The sequence below is a fragment of the Carassius gibelio genome, chromosome B22, assembly GCF_023724105.1.
Source record: "Carassius gibelio isolate Cgi1373 ecotype wild population from Czech Republic chromosome B22, carGib1.2-hapl.c, whole genome shotgun sequence".
Classification (NCBI taxonomy): domain Eukaryota; kingdom Metazoa; phylum Chordata; class Actinopteri; order Cypriniformes; family Cyprinidae; genus Carassius; species Carassius gibelio.
The window spans coordinates 21,233,041-21,246,863 of NC_068417.1; the positions used below are offsets into that span (position 1 = coordinate 21,233,041).

Here is a 13,823-nt window from a genome sequence, read left to right on the forward strand (position 1 = left end):
GTAAAGTTAACATGGGAATTCTTAAATAATAAATACAAACTATAATACACTTTACTTTTTAAGAAATACTGGAAGAAGCAAGAAAGTATTTTAATTGCTCTTAACTCGTGTTTTGACCACGTGTGCGCACTGTGTGTGGGCGTGGTCAGGCGGAATCGAATGATGCCGACGTCATGACGCACACCACGCGTCTCTCTTCTGGAAAATGGCTGCTGTGTACATGACGCGAACCTGAATGGACGGAAAACAGCCCAAAATATCTCAAAGTCCCCCTTCTTCCCTCCTCTGCGTCCCACGCAGCATCCACACACATGCGTCTGCGCGTAAACGAAGTCGATTTTAACCCAGTGTGAAGAACTAGGATGATAATATGACCCAGAAAAAGAAGAAGCGAGTGAATCGCAGTTTGTTACTGGCGAAGAAAATCATCATCAAGGACGGAGGAGCGGTGAGTGTCTGCTGGACTCAAACACTTGCTAACACCTCACACAGCAAGCTTTAACTCTTAAATAGACCGATACAGAAGTATTGTGTTAATATCTGAAGTACAAAGTGCTTTGATGAGTACTGACATTCAAGGCTGTAAACATCAGCATTTACTTCCTGTAACGAGCAATAAATCACATCTGTACATAAACCTGAAAAATATGAGTGGTTTTATTAATGCACAAGTTGTTTGACGACACATTAGACAGGTTTAAAGCTTTTATTACTCATGGCTGTACATATAATACATTCTCCTTGTTTTTTTTTTATAGGGATAAACTTTAAATAGTTATATACTTTACTGTTCTGGTGACGTTCAAACAAAACAGTATAAACATTAAACAAAACATTTCTTAGTATTGCAAGAACCTATTTTTACATTTTTTATTTTTATGGTAGTAAACCAGTAATGTGATTGTATTTGTAGTTTTACTAATTTAGTTCTCTGCTTTTGTCCTTTTTAAAGGTTTTTATGTAAATGTAGTCATTTTAGTATTATATTTCAGTTAGTCCTCAATGCAACATTATTATTTCTTTTTTAAGTTTTAGTAATTATGAGCTTTAGCTACGTTTAGATTTCTGTTTAGCTTGATTTATTTCACTTTAAGTTTCAGTAATTTTTGTACTTCACCGTATTTCAGTTAATTTCCAAGGCATTATTTGTAATTTTCTCATGTGCTTTTGTCGTATTTCTCATGTTTATATCGATAGATAGATAGATGGATGGATGGATAGATCTATATATAGATATTTATATACATCTATATCTATTTAATTTATATCTATCTTTCTCTCTCTCTCTCTCTCTCTATATATATAGCTTTAATTTATTTTTATTTATTTTTAGTTTTTAGTGCTTTTAGTACTTCAGCTTATTTTACTGCAGTTGAATTTTGGTTTAAGTTTTTCATTTAATATTTATTTATTATTTGACATTTTTTAAATCTCTATTTCGATTACTGAAGTGATTTTTAATAGTTTCTATTAACAATAACAATTCTGCCTCAAAACAGTTATTTCCTTACACATAAACCATTGATAATAATAAATATCCTAAAGGTCAGTAATTTGTCTAAAATGTCTAAAACTCAAATAATAAGCTCCTCGCATCTGTAGTGGTCCGTCCCGTTGAGTTGAGGATCATTTGCGCACTCACACGTCACCAGAAACGACCGAAGCAGACACGTTATCAAATGTCCCGCTCACCGGCTGTCAGTTGTTCTTGTTTTTATTAAAACTGTAGGTTGTAACAGGTCTGAATTTGAACCTAGTTCCTCTTTGGATGTGTTTTATCTCGTCTGTGGGTCAAAATAAGCCAGAATCCGCAGCGGTCAGCACTCAAAAAACAGGTGCACGATAAGGTCACGAAAACCTCTAGTTCTCTATTTTGATAGATTAGGCCTCAAACAGTCCTGGGGGCTGTTTCATAAAACAAGTTTACCAAACAATCCAGGATTACTTCAGTTAGTCAGACTTGTTTTGAATCACATCAGTTGACAGTAAGTCAGCCTAACTTAGATAAACCTGGCTTACTTGGTAAACCTGTGGTTGGTTTCTTCACTTCTGGTTCTTCTCTCTCCAGCCTCAAGGCTTCAGTTCCCCCAGCGTTTATCATGCCGTCATCGTCATCTTTCTGGAGTTCTTCGCTTGGGGTTTGCTGACTGCACCTGTTTTAGGAGTAAGTTGTGTTAAATCGAGATATTATTTTCATATCAGGTAACGTTTATTTCATGTTAGGGGTGTTAGGAACCCATTGTATGCCTCTGTGATATGATCAGGAAGGAAAGTCTTGCATGGGCATCATAACCGATATTGTTTTGTGTCTCGTGTGTCTGCAGGCTCTTCATGACACGTTCCCGAAACACACGTTTCTCATGAACGGCTTGGTTCAGGGGGTCAAGGTATCATCTGTAGCATCATGCTCTTTAGTTCCTGATAATCCAGTTCAGGATTCATTAACGGCGTGTTCTTGTTCGCAGGGTCTGCTGTCGTTTTTAAGCGCTCCTCTGATTGGTGCTCTGTCGGATGTTTGGGGAAGGAAGTCGTTTCTTTTACTCACCGTCTTCTTCACATGTGCACCAATTCCTTTACTGAAGATCAGCCCGTGGTATGTTGTGTTTCTGTTTTTTCTTTTTGGAACAAAATGAAAGGAAATGTAGATTTAGTTTTCTGAAATTTTTAATTTATGAGTCTGAAATTTAAATTGAAAATACATTTTTATTTAATGTACCTTTTATTTATTTTTTTAATGTAGTGTTTATGAGATTTGGATGTATGACTGTATTTATCATGAAATGCATCTTTTGAATGTCCTCTAAAAAGGGTTAATTTAGTATTATTTATATACTATTATAGTGTTTATTTGTAACATTTTGTCATTTTTGGGGATTTTAAAAAAATATATAAATGTAGGTTGATTGTATTTTAATGAACTTCAAATATTTTTTATATATTTTTGTCTATTTTATTTTTGCTTTTATTAAATTTGTTTTATGATTAATATTTATTTAATATTTAATGTGCTTTTTTAATTAATCTAAAATTTTAAAGATTTATGTTTTGTATTTATCTTAATTTAAAAATAAGCCAATGAGAGGTACACAAGTTATGAGTTTTTAAAAATATATATTATTTTCTGTGTCCATTGTATATATTTTTTTATATTTTGAATTAGTTTACATTTTTCTGCATTTACAGTTTAAAATATTAAAATTTGAGTTGCATAGTTTAAATGTATTTTTAAGTTATTTAAATAATAGTATTTAATTTAATAGTAACTTAATATTTAATTCATCATTAATTCATCTTATTTTTATTTTTTTAATGTATTTGTTTTTTAATAAAAAAAAAAAGCAAATTAGATGTTCACAAACTAGTGTTGTTTTTGGTGACCTGTTTTAATTTTAGTTTTAGTCTAGTCTTGGTGTGAAGCGGTTATTTTAGTTTTTATTAGTTTGTCACGTTCATACTCTTTTTAGTCTAGTCTAGTTTCAGTCAACTAAAAGTCTGAGCATCTTAGTCTTATTTTAGTCAGAATTATCCATGACTATTTTCGTCTAGTTTTAGTCGATGAAAACTGATGACATTTACTCTAGTTTTACTCAATGAAAATTAATAAGTCAATATAATAATACAAGTACCTAGTAGTATAGACAAAACCTAAATGTTCTTTTAGCCAAACCCATTTCAAACAAGGATATCTTATTATATTTTATTTAAAATATTGCACAAAGTTGATATATATATTTTTTTCATATTATGTTCTAGTGTCTTGTGTCAAAATAAAATGATAAATAAATACATTTAAACCAAAAAAAATATTGATTCTAATATTAATTAGAAGCTGATACAGATAATCTCAAATAGCCCAGATATCGGTCTCACCGATATATCGGTTTGTTTCTGTTTTGTAATACACATGCATGTTGTGTTTCAGGTGGTACTTTGCCGTGTTCTCTATATCTGGAGTGTTTGCCGTTACCTTCTCCGTTGTATTCGCTTATGTGGCCGACATCACCCAGGAGCATGAGCGCAGTATGGCGTACGGCATGGTACGTATGACCCATCAACACGCCATCATCATCATCATCTCTCCTTTTGCTGCTTTGTTTTGTATTAATGTCTGTGTTCTTCCTCCAAAAGGTCTCGGCCACGTTTGGGGCGAGTCTGGTGATCAGCCCGGCCATCGGCGCGTATCTGAGTCAGATGTACGGAGACGATCTGGTCGTAGTTCTAGCTTCGGCCATCGCTATGCTGGACATCTGCTTTATCCTGGTGGCCGTGCCCGAATCGCTGCCGGAAAAGATGAGGCCGGCGTCCTGGGGCGCCCCAATCTCATGGGAACAAGCAGACCCCTTCGCTGTAAGTAGATTTGACCTTTTTGAGCTCGTTTAAAATGAATAATCTACCGAATTATCCGTTTTATTAAATCAGCTGCGTGAGTGTTGGCTGGAAACGTGCATTTTAAAACAGAGGACGCCATGCAACATTTAGCTCGTATCCTGTGTGGTTTTCTGTGGAGAAATGTTTTTACGCCCATTTCCCCTCGAAAGCATGAGTGTCAACATAAAGGAGTTTTCTGGACGCATGTCATATAAAGGTGTTTTCACACGTGGTTCATTCTGAAGAGTTCCCACGTCAGTTTCTCACGAGATTATTCTTGATTTTGTTTGGTTAATATAGTCCTGCCAAGCTTAGAAGTCACATTTTAAGGTTCTCGTGTGGGCTCAAAGCACATAAACGAATGAATAGCAAAAGATCTCTGATAGAGTTAATACAAGCATGTGTACGTGCTGTACCTTTTAGGGTTTTTATTATGATTTTTTTCCCCCTATCTTCTAATAACATTTTCATATTAGTTTAATGTTAAAGTTTGCAAGGATATCTGAATGTATTTATCATGAAATGTTTATCTTTTACTTTTATTTATATACTGATAATATTAAATTATATTCTAATTTAATTATAAATATTATAATTTTAGTAATTTTTATGTGCTTTTGTACATTTTCTGTGTAAATTTCTATTCTGCAATTTTATAACTTTAGTTGTTAAATTTTGTATTAATTTATATACCTAAAAATTTAATTAACAGCGTAGTAGTCAAGTTTATTAATTATTTTTATATTAATTTTATGAGGTAATAATTTATTTTTCATCTCAAACTGCATTAGTACAGCACATTGTGAGCAATATTTGTATTGTGTATGTGTGTATATAGTAAAATTCTAACCAATGCTATTTTTGATATTATTATTATTATTATATTTTTTTGACCAATGAACTAATAACTGATATTAAAATGGTAGCAATTTGTAAATAAACCTAAAACACTCAAAACCAAAACCAGTATTTTTAAATGCATTGCTTTTGAAATGAAATTATTAAGATAAATTTTAAATGCTGAATGTGTTCGATAAGTACAGTTATGTTGCACAATTAAGTTTCCACCAACTAAATTACATTTAAACAGCGGTTTTCTCTACAGTTGGATGGGTCAAGACTCAATGGTTCTGCTCAGCTAATTTCTCATAAAGCCATTGATATGAGTAAATAGTAAAATTGCTGAGGATTTCTATAAAAGTTTCATATCTGAAAGAACTGTTTGGTGCCAATTTGTAAACTATTCATGAATCAAGTCAAAATGAAGTCAGAATGAAGTCGTTAAACAGAACAGATGAATGTAAATTGTTGATCGAGCTGTTCTTAAATCAAGAAGAGTGTTGCATTGATTGAGACGGCCGTATGTTTCTCTCTGCAGTCTTTGAGGAAAGTGGGTCAGGACTCGACGGTTCTGCTCATCTGTATAACAGTGTTCCTGTCCTATCTGCCTGAGGCCGGACAATCCTCCAGCTTCTTCCTCTATCTGCAACAGGTACGGCAGGAGAGAGATTTCAGTTATCTCCGTGGTTAACCTTTAACTCGCTCTTTAATTAATTGTTTACTGGGTCAAGTCTGGTTTATCGAAATCCTGTCAGTTTTAAAGTTTGATCCTCTTACGCAGATAATGGGATTTTCACCTGAAAGTGTCGCTGCTTTCATCGCTGTCGTAGGATTGCTGTCTATTATTGCACAAGTCAGTATTTTCCCGTTAAATACCTACTAATCATTAGTTTTTAATGTGAGTTATGTTAAATGTGGCTCTTTCCCCCATCTACAGACCGTAGTATTAAGTTTTCTAATGCGTTCCATCGGGAACAAGAACACAATTTTGCTGGGACTGGGATTTCAGATTCTGCAGCTCGCCTGGTACGGGTTCGGATCGGAGCCTTGGTGAGACCGAAAGCCCAGGTTTTCATTTCTAAAATGGATCAAAATAAAGAGAATAACGTAACTGTAGCTTTAAGAATAATGTTACAACTTTTGTCCAACGCATGGTGTCTCCAGGATGATGTGGGCAGCTGGAGCTGTTGCCGGCATGTCTAGTATCACGTTCCCTGCTATTAGCTCCCTGATTTCCCGCACAGCCGATCCGGATCAACAAGGTGGGTTTTCCTGAGTTATATGATGTTACAGATTCAGGGTTGTTCTTTGAGGCGGACTGTAAAGCTCTTGTTTCTGTAGGTGTGGGTCAGGGTATGGTTACGGGAATCCGTGGGCTGTGTAGCGGTTTGGGTCCGGCTCTCTATGGTTTCATCTTCTACATCTTTCATGTCGAGTTGGACAAAGTTCCAGAGAAAGAACCGGATGTAACGCATCACCAAGATCACCACCAACAGGTAAGTCACCACACATTGTTGAATTGAACTGAACCATGCTGATTGCTGTTTACTGACAATTTAGGTTTATTTTAATGGATAATTATGTTTTTAATAATAGACACTAAGTTTTTTGTAAAAATGTCGAAGGCCGATGCTAATAAACCAGGGGTCTCAAACCCTGATAAGACAGTAGCTCAGCAGGAGCAGGAGCAGAAGTGGTTAGTTCACACAAAAATGTTTAATTAGGCTGCCTTTTGCTCACCCCTGAGGCATCCTAGGTGTATATGGATGGGCACTTTTTATTAAACTTCTTTTGGACTGAAACAGTGCAACACCCGCTGATAGCAGTGATAGAACTTGAAAGATCAAAGACAGTTTTTCATATAACTCCGACTGGATTTGTCTGAAAGATGAAAGTCATTTACACCTTTGTGTATATGACTTTTGTTGCTAATTGTTTGAAGAACTATTCGTAAGAATGTGTAGATGATGAAATTTTGAAAAGTTGTTCATAGAATTTTTTAAAAGTCAAGTAGAATACAACTATTTGCAAGAATTCAAACAGAATTTGTTTTTTTGGTTATTGTTCATAAATCTATTCGTAATAATAAATATATAAATAAATTAAGCAGAGCCAATTTGTGTAAACTTTGTAAAATTGCAGAATTTGTAAATTGCTTGTAGAACAATTCTTAAGAAATCAAAGCTGTCTAATTTGAACCAATTTGTATTCAAATCTGTACAAAAAAAAAAAATCTGAATTGTTTCAGAATTTGTTTTCTGAAAAAACATAAATTAATACCTGAAGGAATTTTTTGATACCAATTTTTAAATTGCTTGTAAAACAATTCCAGGCAGAATCGATTAAAATCATTCTTAAAAATACATGCTAGAATTCAAACAGCGCTAAAATTCTTAGAATTTTAGTTATCCAAGCAATTCAAACCTCAGTCTAGCCTCTCTATGTAAAAATGAATGAATTATCACAGTAACAGCGTTTATAGAGATGCATTCTAAAAAGTAATTGCGCCTAGTTTAGTTTCGAAAATTTGTATCTAAATAGGCCTTCACTGTAGACTGTAGTTTTTGGAAAGTTTTTCACTATTGTGTTTATCGTGTTCCCCTTACAGAATGCAATAATCCCGGGACCGCCGTTCCTCTTCGGTGCATGTTCTGTGCTGCTGGCGCTCCTGGTGGCACTTTTCATTCCTGAACACCCCCATATAGGCGCTCGTTCGGGCAGCTGGAAGAAGCACACGTCACCCCACGGCCACTCGCACAGTCCCCACCCACCTGGAGAGGCCAAAGAGCCCCTCCTACAGGACACTAACGTGTGATCGGGAGTTTCGATGTGGCTGAATTGGCCACTCCCCCTATTCCCCATTGAGGAACGAACTGCGCATGGAGGCTGTTGTCATTTATTGAAACACAAAGCTATATCGGAGACACGGTCAGTTTTGCACCTAGAGCTCTACCTTTCTGCAGAGTTTCGTTTAAATACACCTGAGTTTGATAATTAAGGTTTATGGAAATTACAGACAGGAAGGAAAGTCTCCATGATTAAGACATGCTGAATCACCAATAGAGCACCACTTTTCAAAGAAATGTTTATAGAAGAACATATATTTAATGATGGTTCTGTCCAAAGGCAATTTTTATTTTGTTGTTGTTGTTGTTGCCAATTTTCTTTCCTTTTTTGTTGCTCAGTTTTGACTGTGTAGATCTTCATTACCATAGTTCACTCAGGGACATTATCCTGGTCAGCAATGTTTCAGAACACAGTGTGTTCCCATTATCAGAAGGGCAGAGCAATGACATATAAATAACAAAATCCATAAAAGAAACGCAAGCAGATTGAATTTGTGGAAATTACTCGTGAAACTTTTCGTAAAAAATTAACATTGAACAAACTTGGTGTAACTTGTTCGTAAAACCATTTGAGTCGAAAAATGGTGTAAATCATTCCTTAAAACTTTTTGCAAGGATTCGTGGAGAAGTCATTCGTTCGTAAGAATATCAGCTAAAAGCATTTGTGTGAAGTGTTCGGAAAATTGCTTTCAAATATTTAGAGTGGAACGAATGTAAGTAAATCATTCACAAAACTGTTTACTAGATTAAGTAAAACAGATTTGAGTAGCTCATTCGTAAAACCAATCATAAGAATTTGAGTCAAAAAATTGTGTAAATCTTTCCCTAAAACTACTTTCAAGAGTTTTCCTAGAACAAAGTTATGGAATTAATTCGCAAAACTCTGTAATTGTGTTTGGGTTAATCGTTCATAAAATTACTTGAGGTTTTGAGTGGAACGAATTTGCACAACTCATTCATAAATCCATTCATCATAATTTGAGATTTAAAAAAATGTAGTTTCCTACATCTATTTGCGTGAATTTGTTCAAAATTAATTTGGAGAATTGCTTCGTAAAACCATATGTAAGAATTCATGCTTAACAAATTTATGCAAATTGTTGGTAAAACCATTTACGAGACCAGAATTTTTAAGTAAAATTGTTGAAGTATAAGAGTTTAAGCAGAGCGATTTTCGTAAATCATTCATAAAACTTTTGGTGAAAATCTTAAAATTTGTAGTTCCTGAGGCCTGGTGACCGTACTAAATAAAATGGTTTTGAAATAAATGTGCTGCGTTCGTGAGAACACAAGTTTGTTAGGGAACATAAGATAATTTTAGGGATTTCTAATGCTTTGACATGGCCTTAACTGACAGTTCGGTTTCAGACTTCGACGTCACAATGGAAAGATTGATGCACAGCGTCAAAGTGTCTTTTCATTTCTGCTCATGTTTAAGCTGAAGCCTGTTTTCTTTATACCACTTAGAATCACTGGTGCCTTTTCCCAGCTTAAATTGTTTTGTCGATGTAAACTGGTGAATTTAAGTGACGCACGAGACTTGAGATCTGAGCAGTGTCAGACTTACGCAACTGAACAGTCTTGCGTAAAATAACGGTAGAGCTGACTGTAGATCAGTAGTGAAACTAAAATGCGTGATGCGTTTTTTGTTTGTCTGGATTTGCTTTCGGCCTTATTTATAAAACAAAAATATTAACACTTACGCAAAACATTTCGCAAATGCCAACTGACAGAAGTCCTTTGAGAAACAGGTGAAATTTGCCAGTGGCCTTTCTATATTTTTTGTTTTCATACAGACAGATGAATGGCTCATTTTAAGTTTTGACCAAATATATGGATATTTTATGGACGCAAGACAGGCGAGTTAATCTGTAATATTAGTTGTGTGCTTTGGATATTTATGAGATGATTTCCTGTAAGATATTTCCTTCATCTCAGAATACAGTGTGAGGTTTTTTTTACGTTCTGTGGTTTTGTTGTGTCGTCTTTATCAATTTTAAACATGGTGTATTTTTTTTTCCAAACAATGTAAATATGTCAAAGTATCTAAACATGCATTTCAATAAAATTTAAATATTTTGATGTATGTATGATCATGTTGGTTGTATTTATACTTTTAGCTACACAGTAAATAAGACAATTTTTCAAACTGCATTAGATTTTATTTACGGTTGTCCTAAAATTGAGCTACTGGTGAACAAGCAGCCAAACTGCAATCCATGATAAACAGATTACAAAGTTTACTATACTATAGTAAACCATAAATACAAAAATATAAATGTACACGGAATTAATTATTTACAGTTTTACACAGCAAACCACACACTGCCATTCATATCAATCAAGAACTCGAATCCTTCTATTAGCCTTAAAATCATCAATTACATCAATAGCAGTATTTGAGAATATGAAAAGGCAGCAATCTGAGAGATTAGGAAAAGTTCATTCAATCATTCAGAGACAGTTCATGTATGGCACAATCAAGTTTAGGACATTGAAAAGACAAAGGGACCACAGACTTAAATCTTAGCACCATTATTAGTAAAAAAGTTAGTCCCATGCTCTTGCCAAAGTCTCAAACATTCAATGAAACTCTTTTTTACTATAGAAACCAGTTAAACCACAGAATAAAGATAAAAAAAAAAACCTGTCTATAGTTCAGAATCTTTCTTCTTGTGATTCATATTTTAAATTTCACAATTATGTTGTTTGCTTCCACTATGGAATTTAAAGTAAAAACGTAACCGACTTTAAGCTCAGTTTTTACATTACAATTTAAATTACACAATCTGGACTTCCCAGAATTGCAAGTGAAAAGAGAGAAAACAAAACATTGGACAATTAAGACCTTATTTTCACAATTCTAAAAAAAGAAAAGAAAAATTATTAAAACCTGCAATTTTCAAAACTCACAATTCTGCCCTTTTCCCGCCCTTTTTTTCATTCTGTAGCAATAACTGACTTCCATAGTAAACACATTAAAAAATGGGTTTAAAAATAAATGTTTTAATAAATTATTGAAGAAATTTTAAACAAACAAGAATGCAATGAATTCCCATCTTAGAGGTGGCATTCACACACAGCGTAGTGATAAAGAGAAGTACATCTAAACTGCTGCTCGTCATCCTGGGAAATACGCAGAAGTTGTGGACGCTGTTTGCTTTGCTCCAGCCGTGTTCAAAGTCTTAGGAACTTCTGTAGGTACAGATATTAAATACTTAATAAAAAGGTCTAGTAATTAGGAATAAATGGGGAAAAACAGTGTTTGTGTTTTGCCTCGGTTTAGATGCATGTTGGGTAGAAGGCCGCGGAGAGGAATGCTGTCATCTCGTCTCTCAAAGTACTTGGAGTCCAGACCAATAGGTTCTCCGCTGTTGAGATCAGAGATATGATCACACCGAAGGCTTTATTACAGAGAACAGGAAGTTAATGGATTGAAAGAGGAACTCACTTCTCTTTATTGGAGGGCTGTGAGAGTGAAGAGGGACTCACATCTGCTGCTGAAGGTTTGGCACTCATAGGGTTAAACTGAACCTAAAAAGAATCCAGAGAATTTAACTGTGTTTTGTCGGACACATTCAGAAGCAGTGATTGGCTTTGCTCACACCGACAGCTAATCTGATTGTTAGCCCCATCAGAGTTCAGGTTTTGGTAGCAATATGTGTATTTATTGGAGAAATTTTTAAATACTTTTTTTTTTTTTTCATATTTTCACAAAATGATGGTGGAAAATTTTATAATTGTATGTTTGGGATTTTTTTTTTTTTTTTTTTACAATTCACAAAATTATGGTAAACATTTTTGGGAGATATGTTTTTTTTTTAATGGTAAAAATGCTATAGAGAGTAAAAAAAATGTATATATATTATTTTACAAAAATCTGATAAAAATAAGTTTTATAAAAAATATTTTTGGAAAATTATTTGGGGGGGGGATTGGATATTTTCACAATATCACGGTGAACACGTTATAAATTAGTTATTTAAAAAATAATAATATAGAAATTACATTTTGTTGAAAATGTTATAACTACTTTTGGAAAATATGTGTAGGGGATATTTTCACAAAAATATATTTAAAAAAAAATTGGGGGGTAAATATTTACTATTTTCACAAAACTATGTTGAAAGATTTTATAAAAACAATATTTTTATAAAACAAATATTTTTCTATTTTCAAAACACATACATACATACATACATACATACATACATATATAAATAATGCAATAAAAAATTATGTGTTTATAAAATTTAGAAAATAAATTTTTTATATTTCCATCAAATAAAATAAAAAAAGTTTTGGGAAATTTTGGATTTTTTTTTTTTTTTTATTAGTTTCAGAAAATGAGTTTCAAATATACATTTTCACAAACATACATTTAAAAATATATATATTTTTTTAATTCAGTATTTTCTCGAGTATACTTTTGGGGCGCTACATGTTTTAAACACCAGAGCGAGACGCAATAATCGACAGGTGCAGCCAAAACGCTAGTTTTCCATCTGCTCCTGCCACAATCCACTGTCTATAATACAATGGTTAATTGTTGAGAAAAAATTATAACAGCAACCGCAGTAAATAACACCCTACAAATCAAATCATTCCAAGCATTGGCAGAAGGAAAAAAAAAAAAAATATATATATATATACTACTAATAATAAAAGATTTAGACACATAGTGCTTAAATTTGGACAAACAAATCAGAAAGAATTGTGTTCAGTGTGAGCAGTGAATGTAATAGAGGCATGCAAACTAGAGAGAAAAAAAAATAATAAAATGTAGGGGAAAAAGAGATGGCATAAGATAAATGATGAGGCCTGCCTTTGGTCCAGACATCTGATTGTGTGCTGACAGGACAGAGCGAGGTCCTGAGCTCACACAGGAAAGAGGAAGAGGATATTTGGAGTTTATCGTAGAGGTGATGGGGAAACCCTGTCCCAAAGACGAGGGGAAACCTTTGCTATCAAGCTAGAGAAGACAAGATCACTACATCACTTTAAAAGACAGGTCCAATCAAACTCATAGTTTCTGCTTGATTTCCTGCTACATCTACAGACAACACACTGCTTGGTGGATTTCATGCTAGACTTCGAGTGAGAGCGATTGATTACCATACTGTGAGGAACACTTCCTGTTCTCAGACCGGCAACAGGAGTCTCGAACACTCCTAAAGTTTCCTGCTTCTGAGAGAACTGGTTCTCATTCAGCTGCTTGTTCAGCCAAGTGATCACTGAAGAATACCAGGATACAATTATTATATATAGGGATTTTATATATAAAAATGTTAAATATAAATAAATACAAAAATCCAGACATAACAGATAAAAAATAAAACAAATAAAAAGCTAAAACACAGACATAAATTATGTTCATTATGTAAAGTACAGAGATGGAAAAATTTGTACCAAAAAAAAAAAAAAAAAAAATGAATAAAACCAAAAAGTACATACATAAATGTTATTAAAAATGGATAAATAAATAGAATAATAAATAAAATGATAAACTTAAAGCTATAAAATACACATATAATGGTAATTATGTAAAAATCATAAATTAATAAAAAGTAAAAAAATTGAATGTTTATCGAAAAATAAACATCACCATCAAGAATCTTAATAAAACAATTACAGAAATAAAAAGGAACAAACACCCTATAAAAAAATGAAAAACAATTAAGTAATATAAAGATTTTAAAAAGTTAAAAAACAGTAAATAAATAAACAGCATATGCGAATAAATGAAAGTCCTCACCGTTCTCATTGGTT

At 33.5% G+C, this 13,823-nt stretch overlaps 2 protein-coding genes across 3 annotated transcripts in view; one reads left to right on the plus strand and one right to left on the minus strand.

The window, feature by feature from the left end:
- The first annotated feature begins 125 nt into the window (after positions 1–125).
- LOC127988327 (hippocampus abundant transcript 1 protein) lies at positions 126–10,140 on the plus strand. The gene is made up of 12 exons (XM_052591013.1): positions 126–448; positions 2,069–2,164; positions 2,325–2,387; positions 2,466–2,593; positions 3,923–4,037; positions 4,129–4,347; positions 5,747–5,860; positions 5,990–6,061; positions 6,146–6,258; positions 6,373–6,470; positions 6,550–6,704; positions 7,817–10,140. Exons 1-12 carry the CDS (start codon positions 371–373, stop codon positions 8,021–8,023), a joined length of 1,458 nt encoding a protein of 485 aa, XP_052446973.1. The 5' UTR covers positions 126–370; the 3' UTR covers positions 8,024–10,140.
- Positions 10,141–11,044: 904 nt separating this feature from the next.
- LOC127988326 (spindle assembly abnormal protein 6 homolog) overlaps positions 11,045–13,823 on the minus strand; it is a 7,958-nt gene continuing 5,179 nt past the window's right edge. The window contains exons 12-17 of one of the 2 annotated variants that reach the window (XM_052591011.1): positions 13,810–13,823; positions 13,170–13,288; positions 12,880–13,026; positions 11,506–11,588; positions 11,331–11,425; positions 11,045–11,249 (exon numbers count right to left, since the gene is read on the minus strand). The exon at positions 13,810–13,823 is cut by the window's right edge and continues 68 nt beyond it. In XM_052591011.1, the coding sequence (XP_052446971.1) occupies positions 11,176–11,249; positions 11,331–11,425; positions 11,506–11,588; positions 12,880–13,026; positions 13,170–13,288; positions 13,810–13,823 (532 nt within the window). In that variant the 3' untranslated portion in view covers positions 11,045–11,175. The remainder of the gene's footprint in view (positions 11,250–11,330; positions 11,426–11,505; positions 11,589–12,879; positions 13,027–13,169; positions 13,289–13,809) is intronic. The other variant, XM_052591012.1, reaches the window with a different exon arrangement.